At 44.5% G+C, this 22,559-nt stretch overlaps 1 protein-coding gene across 1 annotated transcript in view; it reads left to right on the top strand.

The window, feature by feature from the left end:
• Positions 1-22,559, top strand: part of NEB (nebulin) — a 170,840-nt gene that overhangs the window by 41,703 nt on the left and 106,578 nt on the right. The window contains exons 42-61 of the mRNA XM_039913134.1: positions 559-765; positions 2,809-2,913; positions 4,126-4,233; positions 5,055-5,366; positions 6,662-6,868; positions 7,878-7,982; positions 8,117-8,224; positions 9,007-9,318; positions 10,728-10,934; positions 12,280-12,384; positions 12,971-13,078; positions 13,490-13,801; positions 14,527-14,733; positions 15,096-15,200; positions 16,438-16,545; positions 18,430-18,741; positions 18,922-19,125; positions 20,150-20,254; positions 21,729-21,836; positions 21,981-22,292. Coding sequence (XP_039769068.1) covers positions 559-765; positions 2,809-2,913; positions 4,126-4,233; positions 5,055-5,366; positions 6,662-6,868; positions 7,878-7,982; positions 8,117-8,224; positions 9,007-9,318; positions 10,728-10,934; positions 12,280-12,384; positions 12,971-13,078; positions 13,490-13,801; positions 14,527-14,733; positions 15,096-15,200; positions 16,438-16,545; positions 18,430-18,741; positions 18,922-19,125; positions 20,150-20,254; positions 21,729-21,836; positions 21,981-22,292 — 3,657 coding nt within the window. The remainder of the gene's footprint in view (positions 1-558; positions 766-2,808; positions 2,914-4,125; positions 4,234-5,054; positions 5,367-6,661; positions 6,869-7,877; positions 7,983-8,116; positions 8,225-9,006; positions 9,319-10,727; positions 10,935-12,279; positions 12,385-12,970; positions 13,079-13,489; positions 13,802-14,526; positions 14,734-15,095; positions 15,201-16,437; positions 16,546-18,429; positions 18,742-18,921; positions 19,126-20,149; positions 20,255-21,728; positions 21,837-21,980; positions 22,293-22,559) is intronic.

Genomic DNA, 22,559 nt, shown 5'->3' with positions numbered 1-22,559 from the left:
GATTTTACAGTCTGAAAAGCTGTGGAGCGCACAGCCTATATACTGACTGATTTGCTCTGTTTAGCTAATGACCCCATGTAGGAGACTGAAAAATTTGAGATAGTATTTGTTTTGTTATGCAAATGCAGTCTCTGAAAGATCTTGTATTAAACTATGGCTCCGTGATCATCTCAAACCTAAAAATGGCATATAGGGACCTGAGGATGCTACTCCTTGAAAGAGAGTGGGGAGGAAAAATGAAGAGCTAGACTGTAAACCCGATGTGGTCGGAGATTGTCTCTCTTTATTGCTGAATTGTACTTTCCAAGCGCTTAGTACAATGCTCTGCAAGCAGTAAGCACTCAATAAATATGATTGGAGGAATGAAAGAGCTAGAAAAACTAGGAGAATCATTCCTGCACTGTTGAAATCAAGAGGGTCATTTTTCAGATAGTTTTTGGACCCAAATGGATACACATAAAACTGTATTGTGATGAGTGAGGGATTCACATGATAGAGCTTCACTGGAAGAAGGTTTTGTTTGTTATATTCCTTCACCCTGACATTTCTCTTTTGCAGAATTTATACAAAGAAGATTACAACAACTTCTTCAAGGGCATTGGATGGATCCCAATCGGCTCTCTGGAGGTTGAAAAAGTCAAAAAAGCGGGCGATGCACTGAACGAGAAGAAGTATCGCCAGCACCCAGACACGATCAAATTCACAAGCGTGACTGATTCTATGGGAATGGTCTTGGCCCAGCAGAACACCAAGCAATTAAGCGATGTAAGCACTTCATTATGCCTCACAAGGAATCCAGTCCCTAGATTGGTTTGAGGAAACTTTTGGATGAGGTTTATATGTCTGATGGACAGCATAGCTTTTCAGTATTACGTGGTTAAAGACATAAATTCCAGCAACACTTAAATATTCGGTCACTGGGAGGCAGGGCTGCATCACGGTTTTCCAAAGGACAACGAGGGTGCCTCACCTTTGAAATCGCTTGCTCTTGAGCCCATTACGGGTAGAATTAGGAATTCAGCACTTGGGTGCCATAGCTGAATCCAAATTCAAAACCATGAGCACTCTTAGCTGGTTGTCGATGAGCCTGCCCCACAGAAGGTCCCCCAACCAACATTCGTAACAACCGCGAGCCTTCCTGTGATCGGATGTGGCCTTATCACAAATAACCAGCTTTCTGGAAGCAAGTTGCTTCCTTCCCACCTTTCTACTGTGTCCAGGCACCATTTCTAATGGGGTAAACTGGTAGAGCTCAGAGCTGGAAATGATGTAGTTAATGCCTAAAAATACCCTTTGATCTGAATTCAGGTAGTTCAGTCAAGGAAATGTTCTGCACTGGAAGCATCTAATTAATGGAGGCCAAGGAGTATTAAGTGAGGAGGGAGAAATATTGAGTGATTTGCAGGTGTTGTCTCAGCTGAGCTACTGTTTTCTTGTCACAGTATCAGGGTGCATAAACTCAGAATGTCTATGAGGGGTAGTCTTCCCTGTTGAGAGATTAGCTACTCCGCAGTGTTTTCAGGCCCAGTATGATTAGAGTCAACTCTCAGTTATTCTAAAACTGACTGTTAATGGATTATCCAGTTATATGCCCCCCCCCCCCAGCCACTTCCATCTTTTTCCATCTTCTTGACAATGTCACTCGAATAACACCTTCTCCAGTAAGTGTTTAGGAGAAAATCAAAGCAATCGGTCTTGCCGCTTTTTAGGAATTTTGGTGCTAAGAGGAAGAGATGGCGGTGAAATCTACCAGCTAGTTACTGGAAGACTTTTGTTATTCGTGTACTTCACTCGTTCAAGCTTTCCTTATGTCCTGTAGTCATAGTTAACTGAGGTTTTAATCTAAAATTATTAGGTCAACCCTAGTCGAGTATTTATTGAGCACCCAGGGGTCCAGAGTAGTTTCTCTTTCATCTGTGCACTTTCCTAGCAGTCAATGGGCTACTTGATAGAGTTACCGCAGTTAGTTGGATGATTACTGAAAATCAGGAAGAATATTTTTATGTTCTTGTTTCCCTATAATGTGGGAAATGAATTTTCAATGTTTTTAAGAACTGTATACCTCTGAACACAAGGTTTCATTTGACATAACCCCCGCCTCCCAGCCTCTCTATCCTGGTCTCCCTAACATACTTGCTTTTGTGAATTCTTCCTCATACCCAGCCCTTGCTCCCCAGTCCAATTTCTCCCTCCCATGCAGACTTTCACTCAGCCACCTGCAGAAATGCTCTGCAAAATGGAGGTATCCTTCTGGTGGAGTGAAGAGCAGTAGCAGGTGACCAGAGAAAACTGTTCATCACCATAATAATAGTAATAATAATTTTGGAATTTAAGCATTGACTATGTGTCAAGCATTGTACTAAGTGCTGGGCTAGATATAAGATAGCCAGGTCCCACAGAGGCTCATGGTTAGGAGGGAGAACAGGTTTTGAATCCCCAATTTGCAGATGAGGTTACTGATGCACAGAGAAGTTAAATAACTTCCTCAAGGTCACACAGAAGTCAAGTGGCAGAACCCAGATTAGAACCCAGGGCTTCAGAGCACAGAGCATAGCACGCTCACCTCATCCACACCTTCCAGTGCTGCTGGTTCTTGCCGGACTCCCCATAATTTCTATTGCCCGTCGCCACTGTCAGCTGTATTATCAGCTGTCCCCCCGATGCACATGGAAATACCTCTAGGGAAGAGGAACCTTTAGAGACAATTTGTTATATTCACTGAAAGTATAAATACAGAACTGCACCGATTAGGAGGCGATATTTGGTCGTCGGATCAGTTAATTGACACGCTTTCTTTCTTCTTTCTAGCTGAAGTATAAAGTGGAGGGGGAAAAAATGAAGCACACGTATACTTTGGACCCTGAACTCCCTCAGTTTATTCAAGCCAAGGTGAATGCCCTGAACATGAGTGAAGTAAGTATTTGCCACATTATTCAACAGTTTTTGTCTCAGTGGGATTATTTAAAGGTCACCAATTTTTTCCTCGGTGATGAATTACACTTTGAGGATTTGCAAGGAAGGTATATAAAATGAATCATCTTTACTATTATTTATTTATGATAGCATGTACAGAATTTAAGTACTTATTATGTGTCAAGCACTGTTCTAAGTACTGAGGTAGATTCAGGTTAAGCAGGTTGGACATAGTCTCTGTCCCTCATGGGGCTCATAGTCTAGGAGGGAGAACAGGTTTTTAATCCTCAATTTAAAACTGAGGAATCTGAGGCCCAGAGAAGGTAAGTGACTTGCCCGAGGTCACCAACAGGCAACTGGCAGAGCTGGGATTAGAACCCAGGTCCTCTGGCTCCCAAACCCGGGATCTTTCTCCTAGGACATGCTGCTAACATTGTTTGTTAGAATTAGAGAACTATTAGAGAATTATTGGGCAGGGATTTGGGTTCTGGGTGACTGTCCTGTCCAGTTTCCATTCTGAAGGCATCGCATTTAACCCATATGAGAAGGAGAGACTATCCTAGTCTCAAAGACCTCCCAAAATCCCCTGATCTTTCACATTTTAGCCACCCCCCCCCGCCCTCAGGAAATTCTCCCCATTACCTAAACTAGCTGTAGTAATAATAGTATTTATTAAGCACTTACTGCTTGCAGAACATTGTATTAGACATGGGAAAAGACTACCTGGGTGGAAATTAGCCACAGTCCTTTTGCTTCGAGGGACTCGCTAAATCTCTTATGCCGTAGTTTCATTCTATATTTTCTTCTCAGCTCTGGAGATAGAGAAAAATTAGTATCTTCTGCGTAAGAGCCCTCAGTATACTTGAAGGCAATACCTAAATCACCTCTTAACCTTCTCATCTAAAAGCTGAATAATCCCCATAAAAAAAAGCAAGCAAAACCTAGAATTTATTGTTCCTGAAAAAAGGTGGCCTATTAAACCATTCCTCCTCATAAAATGCTGCCGCCAGCTGGGCAGCCTCAGGTAGAAGCTTTGAAAGTGAATCAACTTCTTGGAAAGCAGTTTGAATGGAGGGCAGCTTCCTAACTCTGAAAGAAAAACAAAAAAGCAAATTGATGGAAACGAAGACAGCACGGAGTTTCCTGTTCCCCTTCTCTGTCAATTGGGCTTAATCTCACACCTTCCTTGGTTTCTATTTTCTCTTTTCTCAGGCTCATTACAAAGCCGACTGGAAGAAGACTCTTGCCAAGGGATATGATTTGCGAACAGATGCTATTCCAATCCAAGCTGCTAAAGCATCACGAAACATTGCCAGTGACGTACGTATAATTTGAACGAGTAGTGGGAACTCTAGTATCTTGCTCCAAATCGTGATGCTAAAATTGGAGATCTAATTTTTCAGCAATGTCTTAGCCCGACTAAGGAATGTCGGTATATACATCAGCAACATTTTCTCCGAGTGTTCCACTTTAAGCTATTTAAAAAAAAATTAATCCAGGAACCTTTTATAGACAGGGAGAAATGGCTTCATTCCGACTTTAAAAACCATAAACAGTTGAAAATAGTAATTAGTGGCGAATTGCAAAGATTGTATTTACCTCTGGCCATGAGAGTTGAAAATCGTTCAGCACTATAGAATTCCCATAGTACTAATGAGATCTTTAATGTAACTTCTCCAACCAGCTGATTTTTGAGTCATTCTTGGATAGACGCATCAGAAATAGCTGCAAGTGGGAAATTTTCGATATAATAGTTGGCTGACGGAGAGTGGTGCAAGCTTAAATGCTCCAATCTGAATTTTTTTAGTAGACAATTCAGATCAATCAGTGGCATTTATTGAGCGGTTATTGCATATAGACCAGTGTATTAAGCTCTCGGGAGAGTACAGTGCAATGGAATGGATAGGAGGTTACAGTTATTTTAGAGGAATGGATTTGTCTTGGCTGGAAGTGACTTCAACAAAGTCATCTCCCCTGGCCTTCTGCCCCCACTTTGAGGGGAGACTTTAGTCTGCCGAATAGATAGTTGTATCCCCTTTCCTCGGCTGTATATCCAAATGTTAGATGGAGTGAACTCAGGAACTTGCTGATACTCTTTCGAAGAGCCCTCTCACGTTATTTTGTGTTCTCTCCTCCTCTAGTACAAGTATAAGGAGTCTTATGAGAAGGCTAAAGGGAAGCAAGTGGGATTCCGGAGCCTGCAAGATGACCCTAAACTGGTTCACTACATGAACGTGGCCAAAATGCAGTCAGAGCGGGAGTACAGGAAGGGATATGAAGCCAGCAAGACCCGGTATCACGCGCCCTTGGACATGATCAGTGTGACGGCGGCTAAGCAGTCCCAAGAAGCAGTGACTAACACCACCTACCGACAGCCCATTCACAATTACACGCTCTTGCCCGACTCTCTGACCCTGGAACATTCGAGAAACGTGATGCAGATCCAGAGCGATGTACGTAATGCCCGTTGTGAACAGTGACTGTGGTGTTTAAGAGCTTACTCGCTACTAAACACCAAGCCAAGATAATCAAGTTCCACATGGGGTTCACATTCAGTAGGAGGAAGAAGAAGTATTGAATCCCCATTTTGCAGATGAGGGAACTGAGGCACCGAGGAGTTAAATGGCTCATCCCAGGTCACACGGCAGGCAAGAGGTGGAGTGGGATTAGAACCCAAGTCCTTGTCTCCCAGACTCGTGCTCTTTGCACTAGGCCACGCTGTTAAGAATGACGACCTGGGCGAGGATGGCAGACCAGCCCTTATTGGCCAATGCAGTCGGTATTAATAGCATTCAACCAAACTACCTCAGTTTTAATGTCTTTAAGTGGAAACTTTGGACCGTAACCCAACCAATCCAAGGATTCAGGAATTTGGTTGAGCTGAGTTCATTCACTCATTCAATCGTATTTATTGAACGCTTACTGTGTGTAGAGCACTGTACTGAGCACTTGGAGCGTACAGTTCGGCAACAGATAGAGACGATCCCTGCCCAACAACGGGTTCACAGTCTAAAAGAGGGAGACAGACAGCAAAACAAGACAAGTAGGCATCAACACCATCAAGATAGATAAATGGAATCATAAATATATACACATCATTAATAAAATAGGGTAATAAATAATATTTGATCTTTATCTTCAGTCATGTTTCAAAATCATCCTTCCCTTCAGAGCTTAGTACAGTGCCTGGCACATAGTAAGCGCTTAACAAGTACCATTATCATAATTTAGTCAATCAATAGAAGGTATTTATTGTATGCTTACTATGTACAGAGCACTGTTCTAAGCACTTGGGAGAGTACAATTCAACAGAATCAGCAGTTACACTCCCTGTCCATAATGAGTTCACAATTAATGGCACAAAGCATCCTGGAATGAAGTAGATGAAACTATTTTGGAACTCATATATGTAATACCTACTTCTCCCACAGATTAGGTATTTTGAGAAAGTCTATTTCCTCTACTACACCTAATGTAAGTTTCTGAGCTTCTGGGTTTTGGAGAAGAGCATGTTCTTTCTTTGCTTCTCCAGGATCATTGTTTTGGAGAAAAATTCCAAGACAAGGTGGCAGTTGGGTTTCTTGTTCTAAATCTCCACTGGGACCAATGCTTTGGTCCATTACTGGAGAGAGAACCTTATGTAACCATTTTAAATGTTAGACTGTGACTAAATCCAGCAGCCGCGCCCAATAAAGTCTGGAGTTTGGTTCCTGCCACCCTGCCTGAAACCTTCTCCAATCTTTTAAAGAATCTCTACAAATCCGACTTCACCAACTGGATGAGAGGAATCGGCTGGATGCCCAATCAGTCCCTGGAGATAGAGAAGGTGAAGAAAGCGGGGGAGATCCTCAGCGAGAAGAAGTACCGACAGCACCCCGAAAAACTCAAGTTTACCCTATCCATGGATTCCATGGACCAGGTGCTTGCCAAAAGCAATAAACTGACCATGGATAAGGTGAGCACTCACTTGATGGGAGGATGAAGAGAACAGAGTGGGGAGAGGAGGGAGGGGTGGAGAGATAGAAAAGAAAGAAAAAAGTGAAGAGGAAATATCTAGTTGGCCCTGGGGGAGGTTCCTTGGTAACCAGTCAAGGCAGTAACTAAACTATTCAAGGACTGGGCAGATATGTCCACTCAACACAATGAGGTGTTTTACTAGAGCTTGACATCGTCCTGAGGGTTGGAGCTAACTTCACTCCCCCCAGCTCTTCTCTCCCTCCAGCCACTGTGGAATAGGTTAGATCAAGAACTAAAAGCACAGAGGTGGCAGAAACTCTGTGCATCCTCCCCTCTAGTGATTTTTACATTCTCCTCAGTTGGTGGAAGGGAGGAGAAGAGGAACTGCCCTCATCAGCAGCCCCATCCCTTCTAGTGGGACCTCCATTTTGAAAGCAAGATGGGCAAGAAGGGCCTCTCTAGTTCATCCTTAGCCCAGAGCCTCCCGTCTCAGTTGTTCTGCCATCTGTGGAGATGGAGAACAGCAGATCAGCGTTCATTTTATAATCATTCAGTCATTCAATAGTATTTATTGAGCGCTTACTATGTGCAGAGCACTGTACTAAGCACTTGGAATGTACAATTCGGCAACAGATAGAGACAATCCCTGCCCATCGACGGGCTCACAGTCTAATCATCTAGCATCTGCTCCAGAAGAACAGCAAAGGTGTTGGTTGTGAGAAACTCTCGCACATGAGGAGGATGGTTCTGGCCAGTCGACATCTGCTAGCAAAAGACCTGGCCAAGGGATTGTGGGAGTGGAGAGATGAGGGTGGTTATAAAAGGGTAAAGTTAGGGATGTAAGAAGGGTCAAGATGTTAGATTCAAGGAGGTGCTCTATCCCAAGTAGATGGACAAGATGCTGTCCAGAAATACATGTGGACTTGGAGGATCAGAGCGAAGCCTAATAATCTGTCATTGTTCCGTCTGCTTTCCAACACCTAAATGTTGTGATTTCTCTGTTGTAGCGGCTCTACACCGATAAGTGGAACAAAGAGAAGACCACTATCCATGTCATGCCAGACACTCCTGATATCGTGTTGTCTAGAATAAACCAGATAACCATGAGTGATGTGAGTAGCTAAAGCCGAATGGGACTTTTGGCCCACTTCACCCACCCGTGCGTGTTGTTAATTTACAAGAGGACAAGAACACAGGTTTTAACTTAAGTAAGATGATATGCTTTCTTTTCCCTTTTGGGGATTAGAAACTCTACAAAGCTGGATGGGAAGAAGAAAAGAAGAAAGGCTATGACCTAAGACTAGATGCCATCCCAATTCAGGCTGCCAAGGCGGGCAGAGATATTGCAAGTGATGTAAGTTCTCGCGCTTGACACCCCTCCCACCCCTTAGGAGAACTGTGCCCTTGTAAGCATCATATTTCACCTGAGACATCCTCCCCTCTATCTTAAGCCTCCCTTCCACACCCACTCGGGTGAGTGATGAGTGATAATTTGTGGGGGCCTACAGAGTGTGAAACACTACACGGAGCACTGGGGTGAATGCGACAGACACAAGACAGCTTGTTTCCTGCCCTTAAGGAACTCCCAATCTAATGAGGGAGATAGACAATTATTTGTCACAAATAGCGAGACCCTGAAAAAGAACAAGACGAATACATTGGGATGGAACAGCTGAACTAATAAATGAATATGTAAATGAAAGCACCAAGAAAATATGCCTATTCATGCTGAGAATTAGGGATAAAATACTTCCGTGCTAAGAGAACTGCTGCAACTAATGAATATTGGAACAGCTGCGACTAACAGATGATTTGGAGAATGCTTCCTGAAGGGGGTGGGATTTTATGGCGGGCTTTGAAGATGGGGAGAGCTGTGTTCTGGCAAATTTGTGTAAGGAGGGATTATTATCCGGAGCTGAGGAAGCAAGGTATAGCAGCAGGTAACTTGGCACTAGATGAGACAATTACTTATCAACTGTTCCGGCCTCCGAATGCCCATTTCCCATTGCTGGCAAAATGGCCACTCCCCTTACAGTTCTCTGAAATATGGCGAGGGCGCAGAACCATTGAGGGCCTCTGGCTCAGACATTCTCACTGATGTGCTCTCTCTCTCTCTTTCCTTCCCTCTCCCCCCAGTACAAATACAAAAAAGCTTATGAACAAGCGAAGGGGAAGCACATTGGCTTCCGGAGTCTCGAAGATGACCCCAAGCTAGTGCACTTCATGCAGGTGGCTAAGATGCAGTCCGAACGGGAATACAAAAAGGGTTACGAGAAGTCCAAGACGTCGTTCCACACCCCGGTGGACATGCTCAGTGTGGTGGCAGCAAAGAAGTCACAGGAAGTGGCTACGAATATTAACTACAAGCACCTGATACACTCGTACAACCTCCTCCCCGATGCCATGAATTTCGAGTTGGCCAAAAATATGATGCAGATCCAGAGTGATGTAAGTGAAAGTCAGGACACGGCCCCGGACACTGGACCCCGAGGTGTCAGTGGTGACTCGGTACAGTGCTAAGTGCTTAGTACAGGGCTCGGCACACTGTAAGCACTTAATAAGTATGAAAAAATGAATGAAAGAATCTTGGACCCAATATTTAGTGGCTGTCAGGCCAAGAAGCAACCCTAAAGCTAAACTGTGATATATTCACCCCTGAAATATTGCAGGTTCCAACGTTGTCATCGTTATTTACTGAGCCCTTACTGAGTGCAGAGCACTGTACTAAGCCCTTGGGAGAGTACAAAACAATCTCGTGAAAATTCAAGCAGGGCTGGAGGTTTAGAGAAGGGCCACCAAAATGGACGGGGGAAGGAGTGGCTTCCATTGTCTAGGAAGATGAGGATTGAGAGGGGAGGTGAAGGAAATTTACAAAGTCAAGGAAGTTGGGCACAGAGAAAATAAGGAATTGCTATAGACCAACATCCACGTTATCTTGTCCATTGAAGCTTCCGCTGAAGTGTTCAAACCAAAGAAAAATTAAAAAGTTATCTTTCACCCTGCAGAGGGTAAGCATCTGGAAATTGTCACCACAGTTCTTAGGTTCCTGTAGACTCAAAGGGTGTTGGATAGATTGATGAGGTCCTTAATGAGTTCTTAATGAGAGTAATCCACAACTTAAGGGTGAATACCAAGGAAGAAAACCTTGGAGGAAGACGTTATCCTAGACGGAACACTGGATCCGTCAGATTGTTGTTCAGAAGCAATGCTGGATTTTAAAATTTGGTTTGGTACATACAATCAGTTCTGCCACAGTGTGTTTTCACTACATGCTTTGGCTAGGATGCTGTGGGGAATTGGGAACTATTGTCCAACACCACACTTTGGCTAGGATTCTGTAGGGAATTAGGGAACATTCTTCCGACATCCCAACCCTCTTTGGCTACAGAGTTAGAGGGTATCAGAAGAGACGATTTGTGTATACGTTCTTGCAGTGGGCATAATGAATACTACCATGTAAGTTTTCGTGAACTTGGGATTTTGAAAAATGCAATCCCCAACTTATAGGAGAACAGAGTGTATAACGAGGAATCATTTAATTTAATGAATCACTGTATCCAAGGAGAGAAAAAAAATCCATGGGAAATTGACTTTTTCCACTCTGAAGGCAATAAAGACAGTAAATTGTAAAACGGCCTCTATTGAGGCTGTTTTCATTATGGATAAAACAGTGTGAGGAATATCAAAAGCTGGACAGATATAAAAGCTGGAGAGATATTGAATTGAACAATTTTTATTCCTCTTAATGTTTGATAGCAAAACTCTATAATGAATATTATTAACTGTTTTAAATTATTTTGAAAGAACGCTTCATGGCTTCCTATAATGTCATCTGTTCCCATTTTTTTTCCTTAAAGAATCAGTATAAGGCAGACTATGATGATTTCATGAAGGGGATTGGCTGGCTACCCATCGGCTCCTTAGAAGCTGAGAAGAACAAGAAAGCCATGGAAATCGTGAGCGAAAAGAAGTACCGACAACATCCAGACACCCTGAAGTATTCCACGCTGATGGACTCCATGAACATGGTTCTAGCCCAGAATAATGCAAAAATCATGAATAAGGTAAGGAAACATTTTAAACTTGGACAGTTCCACCTACATCACAGAGAATTTAACATGTCCTCAAGTTCCTGGAAGTGCTCACTGCCATTGAAATTAACCAGTGGTTTTTACGGAGCATTTGCACATGGAACAGTGTATTCAATGCTTGGGAAAGTACAGTAAAATGGAGTTAGGAGGTGTGATCCCTGCCTCAGGGAGCTTACAGTCTACAGGAAAGTCTATAGGAAATTGCTTTAGGAGTTTTGTTTTTGCTAGTGGTGATGTAAGCCCATCCTGCCAACATGTGCCCTCAAATTGCCAATCTGCAAAAATCTCTAGGAGGCATCCAGGACATGCGACAAATCAAGTCTTATTATGTGTATATGTGTAAATGCCATCAGGTCATTTCATGGCGACTTTATGGACATATTTTCTTCAGAATGTCCTATCATCACCTGTAGTCGTTCTGGTATGTATTTCCATAGATTTTCTTGTTAAAAATACCGTGGTTTGCCATTGCCTTCTTCCTCTCAGTAAAAACATGAGTCTCTGCCGTTGTCTTTGATCATCCGGCTTTGACTCTTTCCCAGGCCGCTGCTTCCCAGCAAAGGTGAATCGACTTGGACACTTTGGCTTAGACCTTTCCATTTTGGGCAGCCTTGGAAAGAGAATCTCTCTCAAGGGCATAGCTCTAAGCTTCAAACTTCATTGGCTTCATTCGATTAGACTGTAAGCCCGTCAAACGGCAGGGACCGTCTCTATCTGTTGCCGACTTGTTCATCCCAAGCGCTTAGTACAGTGCTCTGCACATAGTAAGCGCTCAATAAATACTATTGAATGAATGAATGAATTGGCGTACGCAAACTCTCCTGCCACAATAAGGTGTCGAGTCAGAGGAGAGAAGTCTTTTTATACTCGATCACTAGTGTGGATTAAATTGCTCTTTGCCCATGATGGGTGGATAGTAGCTCTCTGAGGCATGGTACCCATGGAATTTAGGACAGATGCATGACCTCAGACATGCACCATGCATGCTTGAACTCTACCTGGGTTTGCTCAGTTGTGCTCTGAAGTGTTCAGAACTCTAAAATCAGGGATCAGCCTCACTATGTGTGTGAGGTATAATCAGCATAGATTAGAGAGAGTAATGTGGAAAAGTCTCTAATGTGGAAAGGAAGGTAGACACAAATCACCCGCATCCTGAGCCTCCGAATGGTCTGAATTTGGGGGACTGCTCCCATTAAATCATCTTTAGGCTCCTGAGAAATGAAGAAAAGGAGATAGGGATTGGAATGAGCAAGGTTTTAGGGTTATGAAATTGTAGGATCTGGGGGGATTTCTGACCCTCGAGTTTTTTCCTTTCCAGCACCTGTACAAGCAAGCATGGGAAGCAGAAAAGACCAAGGTTCACATCATGCCAGACATCCCCGAGATTGTTTTGGCAAAGGCAAATGCAATCAACATGAGTGATGTAAGTATCCCCCTTCAGGAGCCTTCTCTGCTCCTTGAGAAGACAGAAACATTTTAAAGACAATGATCATCTAGGCTAGGTTGGGCCAAAATGAAATTGTATACCGAGAAATATTTTTCAAAAAATTCCTCTGACCCAACCAGACATCACCCTTCTGTGTGTGTTTTCTCCTCCTCCATATGTATGCCTCTGTCTATGTATGCCTCTAACCCTTGCCCCACTACCTCCTTTCTATACTTTTGTATGCATGTGTATATATGTGTTCACACACAGTCACACTCTAATTCATGTTTAATTTGGGTCTCAAAAATAACTACCCACTTCCTTGCTTCATTGACAGTGCCCTCCCAGACACTATGTTTTGATCCGTGAAAACGTTGTTAGTTTTTCTTAAGTGTTTTAATGGATTTGAGTATTTTCAGAGATTTCCGTAATCCACTGTTTTAATTTTGCCTGTCGGATAAGCCACAACACTGTCGCTGAATGTCATTTCGCATGAATGGAACTCACGGGCACAGCCTGTTTTGGCTTTGGTCTGGGCTTTCTCCTTTTGTGAAAAGAGATCCCCCTTGGCTTCTCCTTCTAGAAACTCTACAAGCTTTCCTTGGAAGAGTCCAAGAAGAAAGGGTACGACCTCAGGACGGACGCGATTTCCATCACCGCTGCCAAAGCATCTAGAGATATTGCTAGTGACGTAAGTCTGGCGGAACTTTTCCTGACGATCTCTTGGGGGAAGATTCATCCTCAAATAGGAAGTGGGGGAACCCAGGATAGTCTTGTTAAAAGAGCGTGCCGTTGGCCAGGATCAGTTTGGTTGGTTGTAACCAGTTGTTCCAAGTGCTTGATCTTGGGGCCTCTGCATGCCACCTTCAGATACACATTCCTAAAAGGTGTAAATGAAAAGCCATTGATGAAAGGAGATGTGGCAGGATGATAGATGGTTACAAGGGCCTCAAAAAATCTCCATTACCCATCTGAATTAGCTCTGAGGGAAACGGCCTCAGTGAGGGTTGGAAAATGGAAATTCCTAGTTGCTTTCTTCTTTCTCCCTTCCCCTCAACTTGAACCTCTAGGACCCTCAAAGTATCTCCCCATTTCTTTGCAGTACAAGTACAAGCACAGCTATGAAAAGGAAAAGGGGAAAATGGTGGGCTTCCGCAGTCTCCAGGATGACCCAAAACTCGTCCATTACATGCAAGTGGCGAAAATGCAGTCGGATCGGGAATACAAGAAGAACTATGAGACAACCAAGACCAGATACCAGAGTCCCGCTGACATGCTCAGTGTCATGGCAGCCAAGGACGCCCAGGCCAATATAACCAATACCAACTACAAGCGCCTGATCCACAGATATATCCTCCTGCCAGACGCCATGAACATTGAACTGACCAGGAACATGAATCGCATTCAGAGTGCGGTAAGAACTGGTAGAAATAGCATTAATTACCGAGCACCCATTTGGAGCATGGTCTAGTGGATTGAGCCCGGGCCTGGGAGTCAGAAGGACCTGACTTCTAATCCAGGCTCCACCTCTTGTTTGCTGTGTGACCTTGGGCAAGTCACTTCACTTTTCTGTACCTCACTTGCCTCACCCGTAAAATGGGGATTAAGACTGTGAGCCTTATGTGGGGCAGGGAGTGTGTCCAACCTGATTAGCTTTTATCTACTCCAATGCCTAGTGCAGTGTCTAGCACATAGTAAGTGCTTAACAAATACCATAAAAAAAAAAAAAAGCTAAGCCTCGGGGCTGAGGATCACAGCCCTGGCCCGTTACCCACTAGATCTTGAAGGAGACTCAGCCTCACGTATGTGGGGAGAAGGGGAAGACATACACTCGTTGCACTGGGGAATGCTTGGCTGTCACGTGAGCTTTTTCCCCCATGGGACCAGAGTAGCAAGCGCACATGGATGAAAGCAGTGGGAAGGGGAAGAAGGGTCTGAAAGGCCACGGAGACTTTAAATTGAGGAAGGCATGGATTGGACCACCCAATCCATGCGATCCCCTAGTCTATCCCATCCCGACCTATGGATCGGCCTGGCTCGAGGCCCCAGGTCAACCCGATTCAGTGCGGCTCTCCTTCCCCCCTTCCCCCCTTCCCCGGCGTTGCTTTGTCATTTACCCCCTCTGTCTCTCCCCCACAGAACGAATACAAGCAGGACTATAACGAGTGGTACCGGGGCCTTGGCTGGAACCCGGCTGAATCCCTGGATGTGGAGAAAGCCAAGAAAGCGACGGAGTACGCCAGTGACATGAAGTACCGTCAGCATCCCAGCACCTTCCAGTTCAAGAAGCTGACCGACTCCATGGACATGGTCCTGGCGAAGCAAAACGCACAAACCATGAATAAGGTCGAGCGCAAATCTTTCAGTCTCGCTCATTGTCGGAGAACATTTATTATCCCCCCCCCCCCCCCCCCCCCCCCCCCCCCCCCCCCCCCCCCCCCGTGCAAATGTTTGTGGTTTGAGTCAATGTGCCTGAGGGTGATCCTCGTCCTTGTTACTTTTAACTCATGCCTCTCAGGCCATTTCAAATACCTGTTTCATAAAACTTGCAGGTCTTTTTGTGGATATGATCCAGGGTTGATCTCATAAGACCCAAGTCTTCCAGTTTCGGGGATGTGAAAGAATACCATATTGTCAGATGAAAAGGCGATTCCTCCTTGTTACCCAGATAACTCTTCTAATCGACTCCCTGATCTTTACTCCTTTAGTATCTGTATACCGTCGACTGGAATAAGGATAAAACTCAAATTCACGTGATGCCCGATACCCCAGATATTCTACAGGCCAAACAGAACCAGACGCTCTTCAGTCAGGTGAGAACATTTACAAAATATTTTGTGCCATGGCTATCGAATGTATTCTTCTTTGCCATCCAAAATACCTAGGGGCTTAGGAGGTCATTGGCAAAGGGAGAGAAAGCAGTTGATTAAATTTAACACTGATAAATGACTGGCAGGTCATCAGATATTCAATCAAAAGAATGGGTGGCTTCCACAAAGTCTTTAACTGAGACCGATTCCCTCATCTCAGGACGAGAATGTGACTTTAGTGTGGGTAAGGGCCTCAGTGGAGCCAGAGACCCATGGCCAAACATAAAATGGGATGAACAGAAACAGCAGAGAAGTTTGGGCCCAGCTGGGCCTTTCCATCCCACTTTCACGCAGTTAATCTGCACTTTCTCCCAGTTGCCATCTACTAGCTCTAGCTCTGGGCCTCATATCCTCTCCTGGACGACGATTCATATCAGGCCCCAAGAAAAAGATGCTGATATTACACTCTGTCCACCTCTGCTGGGAGGAGCAGGTACTTAAGAGTTGGTAGATATAAAGGTGGTTTTTTTATGGCAAGTTTACCCAGAATTTAGTATTTGTGGAGTAATTGTGTGGGTCTGTAAGGGCTTAGCCTTTGTTCCTCCTCTTAAAGACATTAGCCTCTGAAGTGGGTATTCCACGGGTGAAATTGGGTTTATGTAGCGGCTACTGCCTCTGCTCCTCGCCGTCTTTTCAGATTGCTACAGGTCTTTTAGATGGCGTGATACAGGAAGTCTATGGAAGTAAAGGCAGAAGGTTATCTCTCCTCTCAATCAACCAGTCAGTGGGAGTTAATGAGCTCCTTCTCTGTGCCGAGCACTATGCTCGGCATTCAGGAGAATAGGATAAAGTAACTAGATATGGTTTTCTGCCCTTTGAGGAGTTATCTTTTAAGCACTTCTGTGTACAGAGCACTGGACTAACCCCTTGGGAGAGTACAATAGAGGTAGAAGAGACCATCCCTGCTCTCAAGCAGTCTACAGTTTAATACTCTTCCTTTTGCTCATGAGAGGGGGTTAGCCCCCAGCCCCACTGGGCGATAGAGGAAGAAGGATAGAGACAAATTGTCCTAGAGAGACAAATCCTCACTCCCTTCCCGGTCAAGTCCCATCCAGCAACCTTGGGAATCACTGCCATCTCATTCCTTTTGGGAGGAGGAAACATTCCGGTTCTGAATAGGCATATTCCTAGTTCTTTGTTGACGGGGTCGAATAATGCTGATATTTCTTTTCATCTTTAGAAACTGTATAAACTCGGATGGGAAGAAGCACTGAAGAAAGGCTACGACCTCCGCCCTGACGCTATTTCGGTTCAGTTGGCCAAGGCATCGAGGGACATTGCCAGCGACGTAAGTAACATCAGCTTAGGACTGGCCCTGCCCACCATTGGTATAGGCCGCCAAGTTCACAAATGTATTCACTGAGAGCAAAGGCCAGTTAGAATGAATCACTTCCCTTTTTTGCGGAGGTTGGGGAGCTACAGCTAATTTGACAAAGCATCTCCCATCACTATGGGATGTTCCCATTGCACTGCGCAAGTCAGAGATGGAAAATGTCTGCTGCGGGCATTGGCTGGGCATTTGCAAAGATCTGCAGGGATGAGCCTCATGGGGCTGCTCAAAAGGGTCTGCTTCTTCTCCACCTGGGTAGATCCGCTACCACCAAGCCACTCCGCCATCTCTGAGGCTGGCGCTTCTAGGTTTCTCCGTGATGCCAGTGGTTTCCAAGAAGAAGCATGGCTAGGTAGAGGAGAGTGGCAGATGGGCTAGGAGCCAGAGGCAGAATCATGGAGCAGCAAGGAAAGGAGCAACCCATGGGATGTGTGTGAGGGCTGGTGTGCAAGGCTGAATAGCTGCTGCTCTGTCAGAAGGGACCATCTGCTGCTCTCCTAAATTTCCAGCGTGTCAACCTGAGAAAACTACTGGCCCCTTCCCTATAGAGGGAATTTCTTGGGAGACATCCAAGTTGAGAATCATTTCTTGATATCCGGTCCACCTTAGTGCTGCTTCATTTTGTCTCGATGTCTCCTCCAGAGACGTGAAATCACACTTCTGTGAGAGGATGTAGAACTTCTGAAAACTGTTGTCACCAAATACGTACCTCTGTAGACGAGGTCTTTGCCGTCGGGAACATTGATGCCTCTAGATGAGGGACTTACCTAACTGTAACCCCTTCCTCCTTACAAGATTCCAGTGCACTGTGGGCTCGTAGAATCAGAGGCATCCAGAGACTTTTAACCCCACCTTGAGCTTGTCTTAACCTTCTTGGTCAAATGGGTGATTTTCTGAATAAAGATCTCCAGAGAGAGAGAGATCCATTTTTTCACTCTTGGTACCGCTCTGATCCTGTGTGGCTCAGTTTTTAGGGGAGAGGAATTAGAAAAGTTCCTAAGCTTTTCCGTGACACAAAAACAGCATGGCATAGTGAGAGCATGGGCCTGGGAGTCAGAAGGTCATGGGTTCTAATCCCTGCTCTGCCTCTTGTCTGCTGTTTGATCTTGGGCCAGTCACTTCACTTCTCTGTGCCTCACTTACCTCATCTGTTATATGGGGATTGAGATTGTGAGCCTCGTGTGGGACTGTGTCCAACCCGATTAGCTTCTATCCACTCCAGTGCTTAGTACAGTTCCTGGCACATAGTAAGTGCTTAACAAATACCATTATTATTATAATTATTATTAGATACCTCTCTTCCCACACCACCATCCCCTGGGAGACTCTCTCCAGGTCTCTTCACTCAAATGAGCTTAGTCCCTAAAGAATCAAACTAGATTCACTAGGGTCTCCAAACTGATGAGCCTTAACCTAGGAGGACAAAAATATCTAGCTTTGTGTCAGGTTTCAAGATTGTTTGCTTTTATATATACGCATGTATATTGTAAACGTTTATTCGTGAGTTAATAGCTTAGCGTGGAAAATTATTAAATCAATCAGTGGTATTTATTGAGCACTGTGTACTTGGGAGAGTACAAAGGAATTAGCAAACATGTTCTAGCTTACAGTCTAGAGAGGGAGATTTGTACCTTATGCTTGTTTCCCCCTTTTAGACTGTGAGTCTGTTGTTGGGCAGGGATGGTCTCAATCTGTTGCTGAGTTGTACACAGTAAGCACTCAATAAATACGACTGAATGAATGAATGCATAGTGCTGCAGAGAAGACAACATCCGTCAGAGACGAGACTGGTCATTTACAGTTGCAACACTATTTACTTTGCCTTTCCATATGTGATTCCAGTACAAGTACAAAGAAGGCTACCGCAAGCAACAGGGACACCATATTGGATTCCGTAGCATTCAAGATGATCCCAAACTGGTATTATCCATGAATGTGGCCAAAATGCAGAGTGACCGGGAGTACAAGAAAGACTTTGAGAAGTGGAAGACCAAGTACAATAGCCCGGTGGACATGCTGGGCATTGTGTTAGCCAAGAAATGCCAGGAGCTGGTCAGCGACGTGGACTACAAGCACCCACTGCATCAGTGGACGTGCCTGCCGGACCAGAATGACGTCATTCAAGCTAAAAAAGTGTACGAGCTGCAGAGTGAGGTGCGGTGCTTCCTTTGATGTAAATAGTTTACAATAATCGGTGATGTCTTATGCCGTGAGAGGGAGATCGTTCGTAGCCGGGAGGCAGACTAGTCGATGCTTAGATATCTTTGTTTTGAAGGGCTCGTTAATGCACGCATAAATGGCTGACCCTCTTGAATCTCTTTTGTCACTTGCCAGAATTTGTATAAGTCTGATCTTCAGTGGCTGAAGGGAATTGGGTGGAGTCCTTTAGGCTCTCTGGAAGCTGAAAAGAATAAGAAGGCTTCTGAAATCATCAGCGAGAAGAAATACCGCCAGCCGCCAGACAGATTCAAGTTCACCAGCCTTCCTGATGCTATGGACATCGTCTTGGCGAAGACTAATGCCAAGAACAGGAGCGATGTAAGTGGACTTTTGGGGGAGAATGATATGAGAATTTGGGGAATGCTCATCAGACTTTTGAAGCTGTTCTTTCCCATGTGAGGTACTTGTGTAGCTACAAGTTGACTCTGGTGTCTTTGACCCTCCAGCCTACACACACGAATCCCAACCGAGTTCTGAGAAGGCCATAGAACCCCTCCGAGATGGCACATTATCCAGTGGCGGGTCTGGGATCCATTCACTAGCCCAACCTAGAGAATTTCCTCCCTAAGGAGGAGTCAGGAAAGGTCAGTCTGAATGGTATTCCTATGGACTGTTCTGAGCATGCTCAAAAAGGACGAGCAAGCCACACGTACTGTACATCAGAGTTTTTCAATCCTGGGAAATGATACCTCCCACCAGCTGGCATTCAGCCCAAGCCGAAGGCAACCCTGGACTATTTCTTCGATAAAGGAACACGAGGGCAATATATTTGCTGACGCTTTACTTTAAACTAACTGTCTAGACTCTAAGGAAAAGGATTTCTCTTACTGTTAAAGTTTGCTACGAGCCCATGAGTGTTCTATTAGCTCATCATTCTAGTTCTGTCTTTTAGTACCCCTCCCACCACGAGGGCCATGAGTCACATGAGACCTAATTTCCCATCAAAAAAAAAAAGTTGGATAAACACTCTGTGCTAAGGTATCCTGAGGTTGATTGGCAAGAATACCTATTACACTGATCCCCAAAGGGCCGTGGATGTGCTTTTCATTGGCAGTCAGCTGGTTCTCTACCAAGAGTCATTTATCCGGGTCCTCTGTGTGACTCTGGTGCTGCTCGAGGCCTAAGGGTCACTGGAAAACAGGGGTTGGGTCTTATTATCAGAACCTCATTCACGAGTCCCTCGGTGGGGGAGGGTGGAGACGAGCACTCTTTCAACCTCTCTATCTCTGCTCTCTTCGCCCTCTGTTCAGTCCAGCTATCAGTCAGAGATATCTGAATGGAAAGAGCTGGGTTCCTGACTCTTCCATTCCCTCAGCTGAAATGTTCCCATTTCTCATTCTAGAGACTCTACAGAGAAGCTTGGGACAAAGACAAGACTCAGATCCACATCATGCCGGACACTCCCGATATCATTCTGGCTAAAGCGAACTTACTCAATACAAGTGACGTAAGTAGGGCTTGGGAAACGTGTCCTCAATGTCTCTTTTGTTGTACATTATTTTTATTAATTATTATCATCACCTTCATTCAGTACATTCGTAGCATTCCTAGATGAGTAAAATTATTTGGACCTATCAAACCCATGGTCGTCTTTTAACTAGTAGACTACTAATGAAACTTGACCTTCTCCAAAGATGTGTCTGTCCAGGAGAATTTCCTTGGACTCTTAGCACGATTTCTTAATGGATCAATCAGTTGCAACTATCGTGCGCTACTGGGTGCCGAGCACTGTACTAAACGCCTAGAGGAGTTCAAAACCACAATATAGCAGACGCATCCCCTGCTCACAATGAATATAAAAATCTTGAATTCAAAGAACAAGACTGTTTCTGTTGCCACTTCACATGTCTTCAAGTTTCTTTAAAATGTCCTTAAGATCATAGACATTTATTTATGGGAAACCAATCTGCCTTGATTTTGGAACATTAGTAATGTGTTAGAACAATGCTCTTGTTTCCTGATCTGTAAACTGGGGATTTAATCCCTGTCCTTCCTGCCACTTAGATCATGAACCCACTGGGGATGGGGACATTTTGTGTCTCCCCCAGAACTTAGTACAATACTTGGCACATAGTAAGTACTGAGCATATGCCACAATCATTTTTATTGTTTTCTAACAGGAATTTTGTGAGAGATACTGAAAGTTCATATAAAGGCAATGTGAATTTAATCTGATTTTACCATCATTAAGTAGAATTGGTTCAGCACCCATGTGGGCAGAGCGCTGTACAGAGGTTTGGAGGAGTACAGGTTAAGTGACCTGGTTCCTGTCCAAAGGGAGTTTGCACTCTAACAGGGAGATGATGGAAGCAAGTTATTCATAAAAAGCTGGAGGAGGAGAAAGGAAAAGACTATAGCTGGTGATAGAAGTATGGAAGGATACAGATTTAAATAACTGTAGATTAGTCCAAGTTAACCATATGCACAAGTGCTAAGGAGAATAAACATGAGTGTTAAGGGCAGCTGTCGAAGGATGCAGCCTGGGAAAGATGGAGCTTAATCGGAGAAGACCTTCGGGAGGAAATGGGTTTCAAGAGGGTTTTGAAGATGGGGTGGGTTTTGGCTTGAATGATTTGAAAGGGGAAGAAATTCCCCATTCCGACAGGAGGAAAGGCTTGAGCAAGGTGTTGTTGGCAAAAGTGTTGAGAGTGAGGTACATCGAGAGATCTTAAATGGGAGGAAGGAGGAATAAAACTATTATAAATAGAATAAAACTTGTGTTGGACCCTCCCAGATTCTCAGTTACCGTATAATGCTCTCTGCACACAATGGGTGCTCAATAAACACTATAGAAGAAATGGCAACAGATCACTATTAATTTCCAATCCCACTTTAAACCAGAAACAGGGTGGTTAAGGAACTATAAAATTCTTGGCAATTTGTAGTTCTCAGGTTCTTAACAATCTTTTTTTGTTCAACAGAAACTCTACAGATTAGGCTACGAGGAGCTGAAGAAGAAAGGTTATGATCTCCCTATTGATGCCATACCAATCAAGGCCGCCAAAGCTTCCAGAGAAATTGCCAGTGAAGTAAGAATTTATCCTTGGCATTTATCATTGACTTCTTCGCAATTTACATACTCTTAGCTTTTCGCCAAGCTCCGACGTTTTCTCGGGCTAAATAAAACTTTGCCAGTGGTAAAATGCGGAAATGACTGTCTTCTTTTTCACCAGTACAAATACAAGGAAGGTTACCGCAAGCAGCTTGGCCACCACATTGGAGCGCGTGACATTCAGGACGACCCCAAGATGATGTGGTCCATGCACGTGGCCAAGATTCAGAGCGACCGGGAGTATAAGAAAGACTTTGAGAAGTGGAAGACTAAGTATAACAGCCCAGTGGACATGCTGGGGGTTGTCCTGGCCAAGAAGTGTCAGATTCTGGTGAGCGATATAGACTATAAACATCCTCTGCACCAGTGGACCTGCCTGCCGGACCAGAATGATGTTGTCCATGCCAGAAAAACCTATGACCTTCAGAGTGATGTAAGCTTGGGTTGAGGGAGGAGTTTTTTGGTGAATAGCAAAGCATTCTCTTTCTGTGTGTGTGTGTGTGTGTGTGTGTCTCATTTTTTTAAAAGTAATTTCCATCAAGATTGCTTTAATGGGTTGGAGGCACATTCTAGAGAGCTTACCTCCTCTGACCTGGAGGCCACAACCCCCTCTTGCCCTACTGATGAGAGTAATGAGCCCTGAGGTAGTCTCTGGCCCCCAAAATGGGGAGGACCCCTCCTCCACCAGACTTCCCCACTC

The sequence above is a fragment of the Ornithorhynchus anatinus genome, chromosome 9 (assembly GCF_004115215.2).
Source record: "Ornithorhynchus anatinus isolate Pmale09 chromosome 9, mOrnAna1.pri.v4, whole genome shotgun sequence".
NCBI lineage: Eukaryota > Metazoa > Chordata > Mammalia > Monotremata > Ornithorhynchidae > Ornithorhynchus > Ornithorhynchus anatinus.
This window is presented reverse-complemented; position numbering and strand designations above follow the sequence as displayed.